General features: G+C 38.3%; 1 protein-coding gene across 1 annotated transcript in view; it reads left to right on the forward strand.

Annotated features, from left to right (window-relative positions):
• The window catches only part of cps1 (carbamoyl-phosphate synthase 1, mitochondrial), a 95434-nt gene extending 83995 nt beyond the window's left edge, over positions 1 to 11439 (forward strand). The window contains exons 33-38 of the mRNA XM_034185859.1: positions 3821 to 3895; positions 3987 to 4085; positions 7082 to 7141; positions 7312 to 7421; positions 9030 to 9159; positions 9320 to 11439. Coding sequence (XP_034041750.1) covers positions 3821 to 3895; positions 3987 to 4085; positions 7082 to 7141; positions 7312 to 7421; positions 9030 to 9159; positions 9320 to 9433 — 588 coding nt within the window. The 3' untranslated portion in view covers positions 9434 to 11439. The remainder of the gene's footprint in view (positions 1 to 3820; positions 3896 to 3986; positions 4086 to 7081; positions 7142 to 7311; positions 7422 to 9029; positions 9160 to 9319) is intronic.
• The last annotated feature ends 11129 nt before the right edge of the window (positions 11440 to 22568 follow it).

Genomic DNA, 22568 nt, shown 5'->3' on the forward strand with positions numbered 1-22568 from the left:
TGCCTATATAAACACACACCTTGCATTATACATATCAACATGTATTTACATAAATACACTACCTCTATACACAAATACCCTTGCATACACCAATACACACACTAGATTCAATGAGATTTGACAATATAACACTTTAAACCCACATACATGCACCCATGGGCACCCAAGCCCACGCACATTTACCTATATTTGATTAAACTTGATGATATAATAATTATTTTTTTTTTTTTCCCACACACATGTATCATGGGCAACTCGTGTGCATTCATATTTCCCATACATTCATCATGACCAAATAATATAACAGTTTAGATCCACAAACATGCACACCTGTATGTATACTGAGAATTATGTTATTCAGTTTCATATTTTTTAATATTTTGAGTTTTAAATTTCTTTTGAATTGATGTACTGTAGTACATACTTTGATGTCCTCAGTTAGGTTATTCCATAAATCCACCCCATGTCTCGTAAGGCACATTTGTTTCATTGTTGTACGAGCACACTGTTTTTTTAAATTATATTTCCTTCTTAGATTGTAATCTCCCTCTCTTTCACTAAACAATTTTTGGAGGTTATCTGATAGTAGGTTTTGTTTCACTTTAAAAATAATTTGTAAAGTTTTAAATTCTGCAAGATCTCTAAATTTTAGTATTTTGGATTGTAAAAACAGTGTACTCGTATGATCTCTGAAGCCTACATTATGGATGATTCTTATTGCCCTTTTCTGTAACTTAAAAAGTGTGTCTACATTACTTTTATATGTATTACCCCATACCTCAATGCCATAGCTAATATATGGTAATATTAATGTGCAATATATAATATATAAGGACTCCTGATCTAAGAAATGTTTGGCTTTCCCCATTATGGAAATACTTCTGGCCATTTTGGATTGTATGCTAGCAATGTGGGGTTTCCAGCACATCCTGTGATCGATTATTATTCCTAAAAATCTATGTTGGTTAACCCTTTCAATAGGAACCATGTCAATTTTAAGATTTACTTTTGTTTTCATTTCTCGGTTTCCAAAGAGCATTAATTTTGTCTTTGAAATATTAAGTGACAATTTATTACTATCAAACCAATTTTTTAATTTAATAATTTCTATTTGCATTTCAATCACAAGTTGTTCCAGGTTTTCCCCAGAACATACTATCGTTGTCATCAGCAAAGAGGATAAATTTCAGTTTTTCAGAGATGAATTGCAAGTCATTAATATAAATTAAAAAAAGTTTAGGTCCTAAAACGGACCCTTGTAGAACTCCACAATGTATCTGTTTAAACAAAGATTTATATTCTCCTATTTGTACATATTGTTGCCTATTGTTTAAATAAGATTGGAGCCAATTTAGTGCAATACCCCTTATGCCACTTTTTTGCAATTTACGTAATATGTTGTGGTTAATAGTATCAAACGCCTTTTTTAAGTCAATGAAGATCGCCATTGTATGTTTCTTTTTATCAATATTATTTCTTTCTTCCACTAAATCAATTAAAGCTAAAGTTGTTGATCTATTTTTTTGAAACCATACTGGTTATTGTTTAATATCTTGAATTTTTCAATGTATTGATCTAACCGTACTGTATATAGTTTTTCTAAAATTTTTGAGAATTGAGATAACACAGATATAGGTCTATCATTTGAGAATAGATACGTATCTCCACTTTTATATATAGGTGTAATTTTGGCAATCTTCATTTGACTTGGAAACTCTCCATTAATAAAAGATAAGTTATAGATATGACTTAGAGGTTTTGCAATTTCATTAATGACTTGTTTAATTATTGTAGTGTCCAACCTATTGCAATCTACTGATTTTTTTTTTTTTTTTTTTTTTTGCCTTCAATTCATTAACAATGTTTATTATTTCCATTTCGTCTGTTGCTGATAGAAAGAATGAATTTGAGTTTACTTGCTCAGTATCTATTTCTGAGGCTGAATATGGCATTTTTATTTCAGCTGCCAATTCTGGCCCTATATTGACAAAATAATGATTAAATGCATTTACTAGCTCTTCGTTGTTATAGATCTTTTTATCACTGTCAATGAAATAGTCCGGCAAGGTACTACGGTTCTCCTTTTTCCTGATGACACTATTTATTACATTCCAAAGGCCTTTAATATTTCCCTTGTTTTGTTCTAGTTGTTTTATAATACATCTTTTTACAACTTCTTAATACACATGTAAACTTATTTTTATATATTTTATATTTATTTTCTGTTTCGATTGTTCTTTCTTTAATAAATACCCTGTATAGCCAGTTTTTCTTTTTACAGGCATTAATTAAACTGCTTGTCATCCATGGGTTTGTTTTAGCTTGTTGTTTGATTTGGATTGATTTCACAGGGCAACATTGATCATAGAGAGTCAAAAAGTTATTCAAAAGTGTTATAAGCCGAGTTAACCTCAGTTTCATCTAATATTACTTTCCAGTCTTGTTTTAATAGACTTTGTTTGAATATCATTATTGATTCATTTGTTTTTACTCTTATGAAATTAGTAATCTTAATATTTTTCTTGGCTTTCCTATAGTTATAACTTATTTTCATAGTTAAAAATACTGGTAAGTGGTCACTTATATCATTTATTAATATGCCACTGGAAATGTCATTGTTTAATATGTTAGTGAAAATATCAATTAGTGATGAACTCTGTGCAGTGATTCTGGTTGGTTTAGTTATTTTTGGATGGAATGACAAGCTATACATAGTGCTCAGAGATGATCCTCGTTAGCCGAATATTCTGCCTCTAAGAGCTGCTATTCTCCCACGACTGTAGAATAACTGGGCTCGTAGCCAAAAAAAAAAAAAACATGCTACGTGGCATCATCATTCATTATTCAGTGGGACCAGGGCTTTACTCACCATCTTACATGAGTACGCTAACATTGTATTTGGCTGGTTAGAAAGCTGGTGCATGCGAGGAGGGTTAGCATGCTCCAGTTACACTGTTCTGTTCCACGTCTCTCCTCAAGGTTGTCCTTGTTGAAGAATTAAGAATGGCTTTTTACGTGTGTCTGATCATTCCTCTTATCTCTGTATTAAAGTAGAGCTACTGTTTTATCCTCTCCTTTTCCTACTTTGCATTCATGCATCCATTCTCTTGTCGCCGCTTCACCCTTCCCTCGCCTCCCCTTTTATCGCTTCCATCCTTTAATTGTATTTGTTGACCTTTTTCTGACATTTTATTTCATTCACACATTTCATTAATTTTGTCCTGCTGCTTCTCTCCAGACTTTACATTCACATTTTTCACTCACTCCATTCAGTAACTCTCCTCTCTTGTCTTTTTTCCTGTGTCTGTCCTCTCTCTCCTCCACAATCTCGCTCCTGTTTTGGCTCTGCACTCGTCCTCTATCACACTGAGCCACCTACCTTCTTTTCGCCTCCTCCTCAGCATGGACACAGCATGTCTAACAGGCTGTTAAAGGATTGGTGTCCTGCAGAATCAGGAGCTTCCTTTCTGTTCGTTTTTACCATTTATTCACTCTGCACCAGCTGTTGTAACTTGGATTTTTTTTTTTCTTCACCTTCATCCATCATTAAACACTGCCATACCATAATCACTTGTCACGGACACAGTCTTGATACACCTGTTATGTTTTGTCAGATTGCAGGAGATTGTTTCTCCTCTAGGTGGCAAAATTGTCATGAATTGTCTGGAATTTTTATGCGGGCTGCAGGATATGATGAATATAAGCAATGTCACAAATAAGACAAGTTGTCTGGATTGCTAAATCTTTGACTAAGTGATAAACCTCAACTTACTGCCAAACAGGATATGAAACGTCCTTGTCCTTCTTTTCCTTTTCCCAGGCCCCGATGTTCTCATGGCCACGACTCAGGGAAGCCGACCCTGTGCTTCGCTGTGAGATGGCCTCTACTGGAGAAGTAAGCAACAGTTATCATATTGGTTCTTCTGCAACAGTGACTTTACAATCATCAAACATCCAAATGTTCTCATTTGTGTTTTCTCCTGCAGGTAGCCTGTTTTGGACCAAATATCTATTCAGCCTTCCTGAAGGCCATGCTCTCCACAGGCTTTAAGCTCCCACAAAAGGGCATTCTGATTGGGATTCAGGTGAGACAACAGCCATCTGGCAGTGCTTTACCCTCCAGTTTGTGTTTCCTTTGGGTGCTTCCTGTTCAGAAGGCACTCGACATGAGGCGTTTTCCAAACAGGTGGCGTACGGTTTTCTTGGCTATCAGCTACGTACAGTGTGAGTTTAACACGCTGTCTGAAGTGGTGTCTCACCGTGTCACACTTTCATTTGTGGAGCTGTGATGACTTTCACATGACTTCTATGTTTGGCTGAAAGGATTCCTCAAGGAAGTCTTAGTAATATGAGTCATAAAAATCCTTGAGGTAGGAGGTTGCTTCCATAATTGTTCCATTATTCCGTTTTATATACCACAGCGAGTGCATGGATGATTTTCACTCATGCAGTCATGTTTATCATGCTGGAAGGTGGAAGGGAAAATGTGCTTCAAAACAAAATCACTCATTAAGCAGAATTTTTTTGCAAACGTATGGCTAAATGCAAAGTTATAGTCAACTTTGACAGTTGTCCAACTGGAAATGTTTCTGAAGAAACATGGCTTTTGGTCCAGATTAGAATTTGAATCTGCTGCAAGTTTCATCTGAGAAGGTTCGCTGCACATTGGGGTACTTGTTTCTGTTGTGGGGAAAAAATTTGTAATGGGCCTGATTAAGGCTGACCACAACCCATATTTCTCTTTTTCACTGAATGAGTGTAAATAATTTGAATTAAGTTTTTTTTATTAGGTATTTTATCCAATTATAGATAATTGGTAGACAGAGTAGGGTTTTTTCCATCTGGGAAAAAAATAAATAAAACTTTTATTGCTACTCCAAAGAGGAGGGAAAAGGTGTATGTCTCTTTGTCTTTTACAGAAAGTGATCTCCAGACAAAATTGTGCCCAAAGCTTAAGCATTTTGTATCAAGTGCACTCTGAGAGGACAATTTAAAATAAATAAATCAATCAATCTACAGATACCCTGTGAAAGAATTGAAACAATTTATTTGGCTTCAGGTTGTGAACGTACCAGCTGCTGAAATTCCTTTAGACTCCTCCGCTGTGAGTCAGTGAGTGGAAACATCTTATCGGCACGACAACTGCAGTTTGTAGTGGTTGCTTTTACCCAGACATGGAAGAATTAAATGCAGCAATGGAAACAAGCATTTTTTTTTTTTTTTTTTTTTTTTTTTTTTTTTTTTTTTTTTACTTTGTATATTTGTTGATCCTGAACAAGAGTCCTTCCAGTCCATCATAAGACATAGTGACAAAGATTTGGACCATAATTGAAGCAGATAGTTTGCTCAGCTGAAGGGCAGAGAGTTGAGAGCATAATCTGTTGCAAATTGGTAGCAAAGAATTTCTAAAGGTATCCAGCACTGTTACTTTGCTTTGGTGGAATTTAAGTGGGATACTTGAAACTCATGTTATCTAGTAGCAATTGTATTTTGAAAGGGTTCCCCTTCATCTTTGTTACACCCCCACTGTATTGTTTTGGGGCAAAGTACAATAGAAATTCTTTACCCCCATAAACCCATCATAAATCCAGCTAACAGTGATTCGTTACAGCTGTGTTTTATGTGTTGAAGAGAAGAAGGAATCTCTACAAACACCAGCTTTGTCCAAGCTTAAATTGGTGTTGTGTTTTGTTTTTATTGGTCAGGGGAGGGTTCTGTAGGTACCATTGATTTTTAACAGGCCTCTCTAGTTTTATTTCTGAGACAGAGGTTGTTTTCACTGACACATCTTAAAGCTGAGGCTAAATCTGAATTGGTATAATGTACAGGATAGTAGTCCCAGGAATCAAATTTCTTTCGTTTGTATTTGTTACATACTTAACAGGATTATGTTGCCACTCGTAGACGAGATCTTTATAGTAATATGGCCTGCAACTAGTTATTTTTGGAATCGATTAACCTAACTTTTTGTTTGTTTTTGTCTTTCTAATTTTTAGATTTTTTAGTTATCCTTTGATTTGTCTTTCTAATTTTTAGATTTTTCAGTTATCCTTTGACTAATTTACCAGTACATCAGAACCATAAATTCTACCAAGAACTTTCAACCTTGCATTCAAATATTTTTCATAAGTAGTATTTTCCAAAATTTTTAAAATTCTACCATATGAAGTACCAAAAATTAAAAAGGCATTCAAGAGAAAAAAATAGGAAAATAAAAAATCTGGGTGGTGGCCAAGTGGTTAATGCACTTGGTTTCAGTGCGGAAGGTTCCTGGTTCAAATCCCACCCCTACCACATTTGTCCATGTAATGTGGAGTTGCGTCAGGAAGGGCATCCGGTGTAAAATTTGTGCCAATTCAACATGCAGATCCACCTTGGATTTGCTGTGGCGACCCCGAGTGCAAACAAGGGAGCAGCCGAAAGGGACTTACTTGTACACAGCCTTGCCGCTTTTTCTCAGAGGCAAAAAGACAGAAATAAAATCTTATTTCATAAGGCTGCCACTAACTGTTGTTTTGACTATCAATTAAATCTGGTGATTATTTTCTGGATTTTCAGAAACAATTAGTTGTTTGGTCCATAAAATATCAGAAAATGGAAAGAAAAAATATTGTCTTCAAATGTCTTCTTTTGTGCACAGCCCAAAAATACTCAGCTAGAAACCAGAAAATATTCACATTTAAGAAGCTGAAATCAGAGAATTTGGACATTAAAAAATAATCGCCAGATCACCAGAATGGTTGTTGATTAATTTAATATTAGATAAATTAATTGATTGTTGCAGCTCTCATAAAAACTGTCATTTCTCTATTGGCATTTCTGGTTATTCTGTCTTGTCCAACATGACCCGATTGAAGCAAAGAAACATATTTGGACTGGACCAAAACAAAGTAATTCCAGTGTTGGTCTTTGAGTGGGAGCGAGTTGGCGGATAGAGGTGTGGGGATGAGGGAAGCGTGTGAAATCTTTTCTCGACTTATTCTGTTGTGACCGGTTTATATGAAGTGAAAAAGCCAAATAAAAACATACCTACTTGTCTTTTTCACACTCATGTCACTTTGTTGGTTTGCTTGTCTGACAGCATTCGTTCCGACCACACTTCCTGGCCACAGCTCAACAGCTGAAAGATGAGGGCTTCAAGGTGAGTCCTGAAAACTTTTTTGTTTGAAAGTTTACATGAGTGTCTTTATCAGATTCTTTACAGTGTGGGGGGTTTTTTCCCCCCTTCAACCTGATTGTATACGACATTCTGTGTATGTTGATGTTGTTTGGGGGAATTCTTACAACACTGTGCTTATTTGTGTTCTGCAGCTCTATGCAACTGAAGCCACCTCGGCTTGGCTGTGTGCTAACGATGTGCCTTCCACTCCAGTAGCCTGGCCCAGTGACAAGGCAGACTCGAATTTGCCCAGCATCAAGAGGTCAGGAGTTATTCATTTTGGATGTTGATAACATTGAGTTAAAGGGGCCGGTACAGGCCTGATTTGCTCTGGCCAGCGTTTAATAATGTAGCATTTAAGGAATTTGTAGATTGCAGTTTATTATTTTCTAAATATTCCTGGCTGGATCAGACCGTGCCTTATAGCTGGTGGTCAAAGGCCTGTCCTTGTCCTGTGTTCTTTGACCAGACACTCCTTCTGCATTGTTCAGTCTAGCCAGCTCTAATTGGGTACCAGCCAGTTGGCTGGGAAAGTAACCTGCATTGGACTGGCATCCCACCTATGGGACTGTCATCCATTTCATGCTGTGGTATCTAAGGATGAACACAGGGCCAGTGGTCCTCTGCCTCTCTGTCTTTATTTGATAGCTAGTGTCTAAATTTTACAGGAAATGTGGATAGGGGTTGGGCAAAGACATACTGCCTAGCCCAGAAATCAAGCCTAGAGTTACCGCAAAATGCAAGTCAGCCCCTTAAGTTCCCAGCCACACATTATTTATCGAAGACAAAACTCTCATATATTCCCTCCGTGTGCAGCAGTGACTGAGTTTTCAGTCATCCTCTTGTTGAAAACCGTGGCACATGGGATTTTCTGCTGCACCCTGCCAACATGTGAATGCAGTAACAGTAATGCCAGTAAATGCATGAGAAAATCAGAGGCAGTTGTTGACTGGAAGAGGAAGTTGTTGACTGTTGTATGCTTTATTTTCATTGTGAGGAGTGTTTTGCTTTGACATTTTTGTCATGTGGTGCACTTCTCTGTGCATGATCCAACATGTAGGAGCCTGAGTGTTCAATAGGTAACAATAAGGTATACTTTAATTTACACTTCAACTGATTGAAGATAAATGTGAGACTAAAAGAACATAATCTGCTGCTAGTTAAAATTAAAACACTTGTTTTCTTCATTTGTCACTTCTGCACTGGATTGTTTGTATAAGTGTCGCTGTCTCCAAACGTTCAGGCAACATAGTGTAATTGCAGGAGGCTGACAGCAGTTTTCAGGCAATGATTCCACAAACAAGTCACGAAGCCATGTGGACCAAATGTTCGTAAATGAGCTGAAGAAGTGGATGTAAAGGGAGTTTAATAGGCCTTGACTAACTCATTCATTACATAAGCATAAGGTGAGGTGGGATAGAGGTGAACTCTTTGTAGGTGAGTCAACTTGACCTTTGTTGTCACTGTTGCCTGTCCTTCATTTTTTCTATTAGAATTCAGCCATAATTTTATAGTGCTTGTCAAAGGCCTTCAAACGAAAAGGCAGCAGAGAAGCCAGGCCATGTGGCATATACGGTGGTTGTTTTCTGTTTTTGTCTTTGTACATAACTTTAAAGTAGAGCAAGGATCTTGATGAAATTTAGATTTTTGTAGGGAGACTGGCCTTTTATCATTGTACATTTTGGAAGAAGGCAGGTTTGGACCCGATTCCAAATATTTTCCCTTTATTCTTTTATGTCAGTCCATGTTTTTACAAGAACCAGGTCTGCTGACTTAACAGATTTCCACTCACTTACAGAGGTTTAAATGGCCAGATGTGATGTGGGTTTTGTTCGATTATCTCTGACATTGTTTTTGTTTTTCTGTGTAGACTCATTAGCGAGGGCCATATTGACCTTGTGGTTAACCTGCCCAATAACAACACGCGCCAGGTTAAGGATAACTTCCTCATCCGCAGAATGGCTATTGACTATGGTGTTCCCCTCATCACAAATGACCAGGTAATAAATTGTTGCATTATGTAGCACTTATTATGGATGGGTATTGAGAACAGGTATTAAAGTGGAACTGGATGCTGATGGATAAGAAACAAAATATCAGTATTTTATGTTATTTTTCCATTGTATGGGTGCTTTAATCCGGCTTGTCTGTGTACTTTAGGTTGTGAAATTGTTTGCTGAGGCAATCCACTCTGCCAGGAACCTTGACACAACCAGCCTCTTCCACTACCGACAGAAAGAGAGTGAGCAACAGAAAGCTAGCCAGCAAAGCTAGAGCTCGCTTCCACCGCTGTGTTAAATGCAAGTGTATGGAAATGCGTCTTTCTAATGCACTTTCACTTCTCTCAATACTGTCACATCGAGGACGTATTTAGTTGTTTTATTAGTGAGTCACAGTCTGAATTTGTTAGACCAAACATGGCTGTTTTCTACTAATTAGTTGAGAGAACGCATGATGGCCCCGTAATCGAAAGTAGGAGGAAAAAAATGGACTTTTGTGCATTCCTGTTTGTTTCCAATATATTTGATAAACACAAGAATGCTGTATATTTATTAGACCAATGATGAAAAAACAAAAAATATATATATAAATAAATTTTTTTAAATTATTTAATTTTGTTAAGTATTTTTGCGAGACCCTTTTTTTTTCCCCTTCTTTTCATACGGCATCCGTTACGTATCCGTTATGAGGTGTGACTCTGAGGCAGTGGTTTGAAATCTGCCGATCAAACTGACAATCTGCAGTGTTCTGCTTGTTCTTCTGCTTTAGCACAAACAGTTGCAATGTAACATTGCATTTTAATTTTAGCCACTTGCTGTCTCTTTTTTGCTCTTTGTCAAACAAAAAAAGCTTAAACTACAAATGTTAAATGTATATATTGTTAGTACTTATTATATATTGACTATTTTGGTGACTACACAGCACTGTGAATGAATGTTGTCACAGCTCCAAGGATTTGTTGAGCCATGGTTGACTCCACCACACATGTCCTTGGACCAGAAGAAAGAAGGAACTTTTTGGGAACCAGGAACTATATTGTAGAAACTACATATACGGGGCAGTTTCTCTCCCTGACATGTAGCTAAAGTTCCTGCAAGTGTTCTTTGGAATGTTCCAATGGTGGCAGAAAGGGTAATTATTTCAAACACAAGTGTAGCAGTAGCCAGTGCAGTTCATTTGCTTTTTTAGTTAAGTAGTGTCACTTCAGACTCTCGTTTTGTCTGTCTGTATGTTCTTTTGCGGCACACAGTGAGTTCACAGCGCTGTTTACATGTAATCATATGTTGTCTCAATGATCAGTAATGTGACATCAGTGTAGTTGACAATCAGGTGTCTTAGTGCTTTGCTTACTTTAGATGATTATTCTCTAACATAATATGACATAATAGTCTGTATGATGCAGAGTTAGCACGTTTGCCTTGTGACCAGAAGGTCCCCGCTTTAAGACACGTGTGAAGGTGATATGTGGATCTATACCAGCGCCACTGAAGTGACTGAGCAAAACTGCAGAACCAAAAAGATATTGGGATTCCTCACCTTGTGCTACATCCACAGGAAAGAAACTGATTGGAACGAACTGGTCTGTGTATACCAGGGTATTTGGAAAAAACTACACATATTGAGCTGTACAACTTCATAGGATTTGTGCGTCTAACATAATTGTTATTACAAACTTGGTTGCTAGCGTTATTTCACTGCTATTTTGAGTATTTTGCGGTAGATTTTTAACTTTCACAGTAGCTGCCCTGTTCATACACATTAAGGATTTGTCACAAATGAAGCAGTCGTCTACGATGAGCAGCGTGCTTTAAGGCTTGATTGCTAACAAACTGTCAGGATTAAGTTGTGGCTTCATTCGTTTTACATGTTGATGCTTAGCGCTTTCTGTGAAAATAAAACCTCTGTTACAGTTAATGTAATTCCGTTTGACTACAGCATGTTTGTGAGGCTGTAGTATTACTTTATCTTAAGTCTACATTATGTGAACACTAAAGATAGTGTTAACTCAGCTGATATATGTAGACATTATGTAATGCTTGTCATGTAGCTGCAAAGTCAGCTAGCTACTACTTTTGGGTTTTTTATTTATTTTTTTAACCACAGGAACAGTTATTCAAAACAGCTGCAGACGTATCCAAAATCAACGGTTTTTACTAATGGAAGGTGATCCTTTTCAGTTTTATGATTTATATGCTGTGCATTTGAAAGGGAATGTACATTTGAAGCTGTGATGCATTGTGCTGTTCTAGAGTATAAACCAGGTATACAGTAAATCCTTGTCCGGGCTTGTTTTCTTGTTTTAAATGTCAAGATTTTTAGATTTCATTCAGGTTCTAACGTCAAACTCTTTGGCAGCTTTGATTCAGAATGACTAATTGTTGTCAGCATTTTCCTTGAAGGAAAAGGAATGCATAAACACGGAAGAGTATGTTTTTGGAGAAGCTGGCTGACAGTCCCCAAAAGCTTTTGCTTCCACATCAGGGAGCGAGCTGCTGCTGCCAGTAACATCAGCTGTGGAGGAGAACGAGGTGATTTAAAAGCTTAGTAACTTTCACACATTTATGTCATGATTAAAAACAGATGGAATTGTGAAAATTAAATGACACAAACTGTCATAACGTTTTTTTTTAAGTCAGTGCTACTCAATGATGCTCATGAACGCGTAACATGACAAAGCAGGAGTTGCCATCAAAGTCATGGAGGTGTGTAGCAGCTGTTTCTCATAAGTATGCTGTTGATGAAGCTGTTAAACAACAGTAGTAAAAGTCGAACATAGACAGTAGCATTGATTAGACGACATGTCAAAGACTGGTCGCTGTTGTGTCTTCAGAAGTGGACCTTGACCCAAAGGGGTTAGGGTCTCCTGAACCCTCGCACATCTGTTGACAGACTTGTGTAGCTGATAGGAGGAAAATAAGTAAATTTGATTTTGAAAGGTGCACAGCAGTGCTGCAGAAGTAGAAAAGTGCACTGAGCCAGAACACAGAATGATCAGTATGAAGCTCGTTTGTACCCAATCCAATGCTACTCAATCAAAATATGCCTTGTTCGGTGTGTGCCCATAATTGAAATAAAATTTTGGATTTTCCCAAAATTTGAAGTGGACATTGCAAATTATTGTCTAGAGTAGCTTGTATTTGAGCCTATTTCACCAAGACCCTTGAAGGACCACCCACATTACTAAATGTATTAATTCTTTTTCATTCATTCATTTTTACCTGTTTACTCCAGTGAAGGGTCATGGAGTGGGGGGGGGGGGGTGTCATATCCCAGCAGGATGCCAGTCTGTTGCAGAGCCAAATATAGACTGACAAATGTTGACACATGCACACATACCTATGGTCAATTTTGAGTCACCAGATAGCATAACTTTGGAAGTAGGAGAAAGCTGGAGCACCCAGAGGGAACCCACACAAACTCCACTCAGAAAGGCCCAGGCGGGAACCGATTCCGTGACCTTGGTGTGAGGCAACAGTGCTAACTGCTAAGCCACCGTGCTGCTGCTGCATTGATTCTTTTCCCCACAGTGATGTAGAACAATATTATGAGCGAAGCGGTGCAAAGCTCGCTTATGGTACACTGTGTCCCAAACAAGAAGTGCCAAATTTTGAGCCCACAGTGAAATAGGAAATGTCAAATGTCGAACACTTCCTGAATTGACAATAGACAAGATGTCATGGAATCTTGCAGGAATTCAGTGGCAAGTTCACACTGAAACAGGAAATTCCAAATTTTGAGCCAACAGTGAAACAGAAATTGTCAAATGTTAAACACTTCCTGATTGACAGATCTCGTGGGATCTCGCAGGAATTCAGTGGTAAGTTGACGCTGAAACAGGAAGTTTTACATTTTAAGCCCACAGTGAAACAGGAAATGTCAAATGTTTACCATTAGAAACTTTTTATTTTTTTTATAATTCACCCTAGTTTTGAGCTTGTTGTTGTTATTATTATTATTTATTAATCTGTTCTTTATGTTGTTTTTGCTTTAGTATTTAATCTTTGTAAGGTTTCTGTGTAACTTTTTGTTTGTTTCATTAAATAAAAAAGTCCACAGTGAAACAAACGTCAAATGTTGAACACTTCCTGGCATGGGTGAAGCTGGGTGATGCTGGACTCCCCTGAAATCTGTTTGGACACCTCAGGTGCCACCCCAGACGATTGACATGTCACGGCACCACACATCTGATTGAAGAGAGCCATTTTGAAATTGGTGACACATATTGACTGCTAGGTTCCTCTTATACACTAGTTGGTGCTGTGTACCACAAAAAGTTCTCATCCACCTTAGTAGAAGAAGAAAAATCTTTGATCCAGATTTGAATCTGAACACGTCTGAACCATGGACTCCTAATAACACCAAAGTTATATCAGTGTGTAAACAGCTGTATTTTATGCAAGAAATGAGGTCCAGGTTGTTAAAAAAATAAAACATCTTCCTTAAACTCAAACTGAAAGCAAATCTATAACTTGATATAAATTAATACAAATAAATAAATAAAATCCAGCTTTCTGATGAAGTGGTGTAGATAAGGATTTTCTTAAAAAGACCTGAAACTTCTACAGTTTTGTCAAAGTATATCTCAGATGCAAGCCTAGATTTGATGGTTTCTTAATAATTCATGTAAATGAAGTGTAAGACATATTGAGTGAATGGAAATGTTCGTGTTTCCATCCCCTGACTTGTCTGAAGTAAACAGGCAATAAAACTAATTATTTACAGGTATTACACCAAAGTATAGCATTGCAACCGATCTGCTCTGTGTAAGCCTGATTCTGTCAGATCTCAGAAACTAAATAGTGCGGGGTCTCGTTAGTACTTGGATGGTAGACCTCTTTGGAACATCAGCGGCTGTGTATGTTTCTCCAGGTTACACTGGAGTTGCGTCAGGATGGGCATCCCGTGTAAAACTTGTGCCAAATGCCAATGCAGATCTGGCTCTATCAGCTGTGGTGACCCCAAACAAAATGGGAGCAGCCAAATGGACACCAAACACCAAAACTGATTAAGTGATTCCACCTGTTCAAAGTGATGTTAAATCAGTGAAATCACCTGGTGGAGTGGACAGTTGCAAAGAAAGCCTGCACCCTCTCGGCTCTTTCAGGAAGAGTTTGAGACCTCTGGCTTAGGGTCATTCTCCTGCTGAAAGATGAACCGTCGCCCCAGTCTGAGGTCAACAGTGCTCTGGAGCAGGTTTTCATCCAGGATGTCTCTGTACATTGCTGCATTCATCTTTTCCTTGATCCTGACTAGTCTCCCAGTTCTTGTCACTGAAAAACATCCCCACCACATGCTGCCACCAAAATACTTTCCTGTAAGCAAGGTATTGGCTAGGTGATTAGCGGTGCCAAGTTTCCTCCAAACATGACACCTGGCATTCACGTCAAAAATGTCAATGCTTGTCTCATCAGAACAGAGAATTTTGTTTCGCACGGTCTGAGAGTTCTTCAGGTGTCCTTTGGCAAACTCCAGGTGGGCTTCCATGTGCCTTTTACTAAGGAGTGGCTTCCGTCTGACCACTCTGCCATACAGACCTGATTGATGGATTGCTGCAAAGATGGTTGTCCTTCTGCAAGGTTCTTCTCTCTCCACAGAGGAATGCTGGAGCTTTGACAGAGTAACCATTGAGTTCTTGGCTACCTCCCTGACTACAGCCCTTCTCTGCTCAGTTTAGACGGGCAGGTAGCTTTAAGAAGAGTCCTGGTGGATCTGAACTTCTTCCATTTATGGATGATGGAGGCCATTTTGCTTCAAAACAGCAGAAAGGTTTCCCCAAAATGTACCTTTCCCTAGATTTGTGCCTCGAGATGATCCTGTCTCAGGCTACAGACACTTCCTTTGACTTCATGCTTGGTTTGTGCTCTGACATGCACTGTCAACTGTGGAACTTGTAGACAGGTGTGTGACTTTCCAAATCATGTCCAATCAACTGAATTTACCCCAAGTGAACTGCAGTTAGCTGTAGAAACATCTCAAGGATGGTCAGTGGAAACAGGATCCACCTCAGCTCAATTTTGAGCTTCATGGCAAAGGCTGTGAATACTAATGTACACGTGATTTCTTAGTTTTTTATTTTTAATAAATTTGCAAAAAAAGTTAAAACTTTTTTCACATTGTCATTATGGGGTATAGTATGTAGAATGTTGAGGAAGAAAATGAATTTTATTCATTTTGGAATGAGGCTGTAACATTAAAAAAATGTGGAAAAAGGTGAAGCGCTGTGAATACTTTCTGGATGCACCATAGCCAGAATTGCAAATGTTTTAAGGCATTTTGAAAGCTTTTGCTTAAATATAATTGTTGAAGTAAAATGTGATATCTTGGCTTTTGCTTTGGCTTAGGAAAGAGTAAAGATTTGTATGACTGAGGACTGATCTATTCGTGCTGCCTTGGTTTGATGGACAGAGCTGAAAACCTCGTTGCTTGGCTCCAAACAAAGTTGGAAAAATCTAATTTTGTGTTCTGTTGAGCTAATTCTGCCTCTGTAGCTGTGGGCCATCAGTCACAATTCACTGCAGGTGCAGTAACCAAGCAACGGTTCATTGTGTCACCAACAACTTTCAGGAAGACCCCCTGTGTGTTTTGCTGAGCAGTCCGTATGCAAATTCCACTTTGATTAAAATCAAAGGATGAAGTTTAACTCTACCCTTAATGTGAAACACTTTTTATGCAGAAGCTAGGGAAAGTAAGCCATTGGTCAGGAAATGTGTTAGCTACCAACTGTTGTGTCAACTGCACCAACAAACTAAAGAAGGGTGGGAAAACGTGGCATAAAACCAGAATGCATGGAGATGTAGTTGTGGTGTGTTGCCAGAGTAGAGGAGGGCAGAGGTTGAATGCCTAGTCACACCAGGGGTTACAACCACCATGCCACTGGTTCATGACAAAATGTTGCAGGTACCCGCACCAGCTTCACACGACTTACTGGAAAAACAACCCGCTTTGCTGCTGAAATTTGTAAAGTGATTGTGAAGAGCATGATACAGACATGGTTTAATTATTTAGTCATTAATTAAAACAAACAAAAATTTCTGCATGTGGATTATTTTCACTATTCACTGGGAACTGAAAAAAATGGTGCTTTTCGCAACTACTTTTGTGATTGCAGTCAAACAAAACCATACACAATTTTTCCGTTAGAAGTGATGTGTTTGTGCAGGCTGTCCCGAGCAGTGGTGAAATCCTGTGATATCACGCAAGGGTTCACACGAGATTGCGGTCCCTATTACTTCACCCATCTTCTTCACTCATCCTGGTCTACAAAGACGCTTTCTTCCCATTTGTTCAATTTACCATGTCTTTTAAATGTTTCCAAGTCAGAGTTCCTGGTCTGTCCATTTTCAAGCCTCTTGATGGGTACATGTTCATATAGAGATTTTAAGTCCAAGCCTACGGCTAGCAGGGCCTGTCTGGGCTCAGACGGGTGATCCTCCCTTTTGTGACTGTCCAATCTCCAACTCCTCATTTGAGTTTACAGAATAGGAATGCTACACCTACCCTGGGATTTGGAAATTGGTTCATTCAGGCCCCCACACCACGAGAAGGCAGAAGGATCAGGAGCCCAGATATTCGGGCATCCCAGTAAGGAATTTACCAAATAATCAATCATACTGCAGGCATGCCTTTGGCGTACTGGTGACCATGATTCACATCATATCAATCAGCTGAGAAAGCACATCCCTTTTTAACCCAAATGTTGCTGAATGACTATTATTAAGTCATTCATTTTTTTATACCCACTTATTCCAATTAAGGGTCACAGGGGTGCTGGACCCTATCCCAACAGTCAGGGTGTGAAGTAGGATACACCCTGGACAGTTCACTGTAGTCTTGCAGGGTCACATAGAGACAGACAAACACATTCACTCACACCTATGGTCAAATAGAAGTAAGAGTTCACCTAACCTCCATGACGTTAGAAGTGGAGGAAGCCCACAGAACGGACTGTGGGGGGAAGTGAGCCCATGACCTTCTTGTAAGGAGGCCACTGTGCCATCCGAGACTGTACGAGTAATATCCAATTAGTAGTTATATTAAACAGCCAAGTTAGTGATGTTTGGTCAGGGGACCTGTGTTGCTTGTGCCTCTGTCTATGCCATAGACACACTCCTTTTGGAAATCTGGAAGTTAGGAAGCAAATATAAAGCTTGCTTATACTCAGTAGGGAATGAGCCTGCAGGAAACTGGAGTCATCTGTATTTTATCATTTCCCTGCTTGGTCAGAGCACCTCTGCAAATCAGGCCAGATGTACATGTGTCAGCAGCCTGGCTTTGGCCATGACTCAGAGCACTCATTTGGCAAATAAGCTAGACTTTCCATGACCTCAGAAGAACCACCCATCAGCCCACCATACTGAAAATTATGCATGCAGAATTTGACTTACTAGCCATTTACTTAAACACACAAACACACTTTAGTACCATAACTAATTCCAAACCTGGAGTAGTCACTGTCTATCCAGACAAACAGTGAGAGAGAGAGACTATCCATAAAACATTTATTTTTGGCATGGTTCTAAAGGTGCATTTGTAGATGATTAAAATATGTTTGAGAACTACAATGTGCATCCAGAAGATTAAGGTATCAGTATGTATGTGCAGTGCCAGAACATATTGGAAGCTCTTTTGCAGTTTCCATACATTTATTGCAGCATGATCGGAGCAGAATCTTACTCCCCCCACATTAAATTACAGGCATTCCTCAGGGATGTGACAGGGTTCCTCTGCTGTTCAATGCTTGCATGGGCTGGGTGTTGGGTAGGGTTGTGTAAGCCAGAGATTTAGGTGCTTTTGTTGGCAAGGAACTGTTGACTGACCTTGACCTCAAGGATGATGCTGTGATGTTTGCAGAATCAATGCCTACCCTGATTGTGGCAACTGAAAAACTGAGTGAGGAATCTCAGTGTCTAGGTTTGTAATTGTCCTGGATCAAGACTAAGATCCAGGCTTTCATTGACTTCCTGGACTCAAATATTAGTAATGTATCTCTATGTGGTGAAAGTGTTGTACACATTCACTTAACCTTGACAGTGATATACGTGTCTGTGGATCCTCGGCCTTTAAGCTGAGAGATGCCTCAGAAGAGCTTATGGACAGAGGTGTTTGGAGATGCTGATATCTGCAGGAGAGCATAGGTCTAAGTCTTTCAGGTTCTGGTGCTTCCTGTCACAGTGCAAGACCTGGATGCTAATGACCTAAGATGACAACTCAATGTCTTTCATACGAGACATCTTAGGAGGATCCTGAGGTAACACTGGAATGACTTTGTGTTCAACAAATGGTAACTTTGTGCATTTTGAGGTAATGTCAGCTACAACATTTTGGTTATGTGGCACATTTTTCAGTGCATAATCCAGTACATACAATGCCCTCCAAAAGTATTGGAACACTTGGCATTTCACACATTTTAATTTGTTTATGCCATTTCAAAAAAAAAAAACTAACATTATTTCCCTTAAATTCAAACTGAAAGCAAATCTCTACAACTTGATAAAAATTAATTAAAATATAAAAGCCAAGCTTATGGGTTGCATAAGTAATGGATTACTTTGGTATAATGCCTGTAAATAATCAGTTTTATTGCCAGTTTTCTTCAGACAAGTCAGGGGATGGATACATGAACATTTCCAAGTCACTGAATACAGTATGTCTTGGACTTTATTTACATCAACAGTATGGCACTGTATGGTAAATCTGTATGGAGTAGACAGTTCTCCAAAACTGAGTGACTGCGCAAGCTAGAGAAGAGTGAGGAAAGACACCCAGACAGCCTAGAAGAAGTTAGAAGCTTCTGTGGCTCTGATTGGACAAATTGTGCATAGTGCATGTTTTGCATTTTGTATCCCCAGTTATACAGCCTCATTGATGAAGTGGTATAGAGGAGGATTTTCTTTTACCAAAACACATCTAGGCTTGCAGCTCAGATGTACCTTCTGGCAAATTGTAGCTGAACTTTCAGGTCTTCTTTCTAAAAACATCCTCCTCTATACCACTTCATCATGAAGCTGTATACTTTTGGAGGGTACTGTATGTGCCTCAGTGTTGAGGACCCCAGCAAACAGAAAAGGCCAAGATGATGCACGAGTTTCACACAGGTAAAGCAGATAAATGGCATGAGACCAGAATCATGGTTAAACTGATCTGTTGTCAAGTACAGCAGAAAAACTGGTGTTTTTCAGTTATTTTTGCTTTGTACCATTATGCTCACTTAAATTTATTTTTATGATTGAGAGAAGTGTTTTCAGTTTTCACTGTTGTCTGCTACTCTGCAAGAAAAGATGCATACATTTAACAATGAATCAGCTCTTTTACATTTTTGAGGAATTCCAAAGCTGGTCATTCTAAATGATAAAAGGAATCCACATTGTTTAATGCTTGAAGTTGTATTTATAGAGAAACAGTGAGCTGGATGCAGCTTCACAAGAAAATTTAGTATTTACATTCAACACCAAGTCTCCTAAAGATGTAATGAAAACTGAATTCAAGCGTAGCAGTAACACACCACAGAAAAGTCAAAAACCATCCATACTGATTTAAAAAAAAAAAACACCTGCTTGAATCAAATGGAATAACTGAGTTATTTTCTTTTATAAGAAGGATGAGACCACGTACCGTCTGCTGCTTTGTCCAGAAACAAGACTGAACTATTTCATGAGTTTGCTTCACTGGAATATTGAGACCTGCAGGGTTTCATCAGCAAGAGAGAAACGGGCTAATTGTCATTCGTTTCTCATGCTGGCTCAAATGAATTACTTATAAACGCTGCATATGGGTGAGATGGGTCACACCGCTGGAGGCCCATCACCCTGTGTCATCATACCAAAGAATCACAACCACCCCATTCTTTTTCTGTGGTTGCTGTTAACCAATTCTCAGTTTTGTCTAGAAGTGATTCCGTAGCAATATATCTCTTTGTGTGAGCTTACAGTGACCTACTGTCTCTCCTGCTAGCACGCAGGCGTCAATTAACGTACCCCTTCAAGTTGTACAGAAACCAGCAGGAATAGTTTAGTTAAGTATGTTTAATGCTTTGGCGCCTCAGCACTTTGGTGTGTGGTAAATACCTTTCTGACAGCACGACACCATCCCATTAGCAGTAATGGTATCGCATTCTGATAGCAATTGTACAGCTTATTTATTTTCCAGGCCATCAAGCAGTTAAAGCTGCCATTTCTGTAAAGAAATGATTGTCATTATGTGTTTCCATGCTGGTACGCTACAGTCCCCTAGGGTTCGACAGCTTCTATTGACCCAGACATGTTTGGAGTCATATCCTGATTGTCATATGATAATTAGTGATTTAGCTGTAATTTTTGTCTATTTAAATTAGAGGACATTAAATTTCAATGTATTTATATACCTGAAAATCACAGATTGTGTCAGGAGGCCTTAACATTATCCATGCCATATTTGTCCCTGGAAATCGGTATGTTGTGAACACCATGAACCAGCAAGCTGCAGCTGGTTGTTTATGGAGAAATAGAAATGTCAGTTGCAGACATACAACCTAAAAATAGAAGTACTACCTCTATCAAGTGAAAACAGTGTGAAGTGGATTTCAAGCTGGATGTGGAACAAAGTACGATGCTGGGTGTACAAGCTTTATTCAGGTTGACTATGTGCTTTAGTTATTAGCTTTAGTGGAGTATGTTAATTATTATTACAGTTTGTAGAGTATGTGCTTTACTTATTAGCTTTAGTATAGTATGTCCATTAGTAGTAGAGTTAGTAATGCGCATTAGTCTTAGTAGAGTATGTGCATAACTTATTAGAGTTAGTAGAGTATGTGCATTTGTTATTAGAGTTAGTAGATTATGTGCATAATTTATTAGAGTTAGTAGATTATGTGCATAACTTATTAGAGTTAGTAGAGTATGTACACAACTTCTTAGAGTTAGTAGAGTATGTGCACAATGTACTAGAGTTAGTAGAGTATGTGCACAATGTACTAGTTAGTAGAATATGTGCATAAATTATTAGTGAGTAGAGTATGTGCGTTTGTTATTAGAATTAGATTATGTGCATTTGTTATTAGAGTTAGTAGAGTATGTGCATAAATTATTAGTTAGTATGACATTAATTATTAGCGTTACTATATGTGCATAAATTATTATATTTTCTATGGTATGCGCATTAATTATGAGAGTATAGTATGTGCAGAAATTATTAGCATTAGTAGAGTATGTGCATAAGTTATTAGTTAGTAGAATATGCACATTATTAGAATTAGTAGAGTATGTACATTAACTATTATCTTTACTAAAATATGTGTATAAATTATCTTTTCTATGGTATGAACATTAATTATTAGAGTTAGCAGAGTATGTGCATAAATTATTAGCATTAGTAGAGTATGTGCATAACTTATTAGAGTTAGTAGAGTATGTGCATTAATTATTTGATTTAGCAGAATATGTACAGTTGTATGTAAAAGTGTGAGCACCCCGATGATTTCCATGATTTGACTTTATAAATTATTTGTTGTTTGGATCAGTAATTTCAGTTAAATATATCATATAGCAGACAAACAGTGATATTTGAGAAGTGAAACGAAGTTTATCGGATTGACAGAAAGTGTGCAGTAATTCTTTAAACAAAATTAGGCAGGTGCATAAATTTGGGTACCTCAACAGAAAAAATACATCAATATTTAGGTTTGTCCAAATGTGCTTTAGCATACCTCAAGTGACTCTGTTTGTGGTGTGTATGCAGAAAAGGCTTCCTCTGCATTACAGCATCTTCTTGTGCAAAGTGCGCTGTATAGTTGAACGATGCACAGAGGCACTATCTGCTGCAAGATCATGTTGTAGGTCTTTGGAGCAGGTCTGTGGGTTGACTACGACTGTTCTTACCATCCTTCGCTTCAGCTTATCTGAGATTTTTCTTGGCCTGCCACTTCGGGCATTAACTATTACTGTGCCTGTGGTCTTATGTTTCCTCACTATGTTGCTCACAGTGGAAACTGACAGTTGAAATCTCTGAGATAGCTTTTTGTATCCATGTTGCCACTTATTAGAAGAGCTGCAAAGAGGGGAAACAGCTGCAAATGGCCACCTTAAATACCCTTTCTCGTGATTGGATTCACCTTTGTAAGGAGATCAAGAGTCAATGAGCTTACCAAACCAATTTTGTGTTCCAATAATTGTTAAATATATTCAAACTCTATAGGTGACTACTTACTGCAGCGACCTATAGAGTTTATGATAGCGACCACACTGATGTCATAGATCACGTGGGGGCTTCCACCTACTTGTGCAGGGGATGCTGGGAAGCACATGGTGACAGCCAATGAGATTAGAGAGGCATGGTGACACTAGCTGCTTGCTTGAGCAAAATAATACAATATGGCAGAAAACGCTCCAAAACATCTTATTTCTTTATAAATCTGTTTCTCATATATTTTGTAAAA

The sequence above is a fragment of the Thalassophryne amazonica genome, chromosome 14 (genome assembly GCF_902500255.1).
Source record: "Thalassophryne amazonica chromosome 14, fThaAma1.1, whole genome shotgun sequence".
NCBI lineage: Eukaryota > Metazoa > Chordata > Actinopteri > Batrachoidiformes > Batrachoididae > Thalassophryne > Thalassophryne amazonica.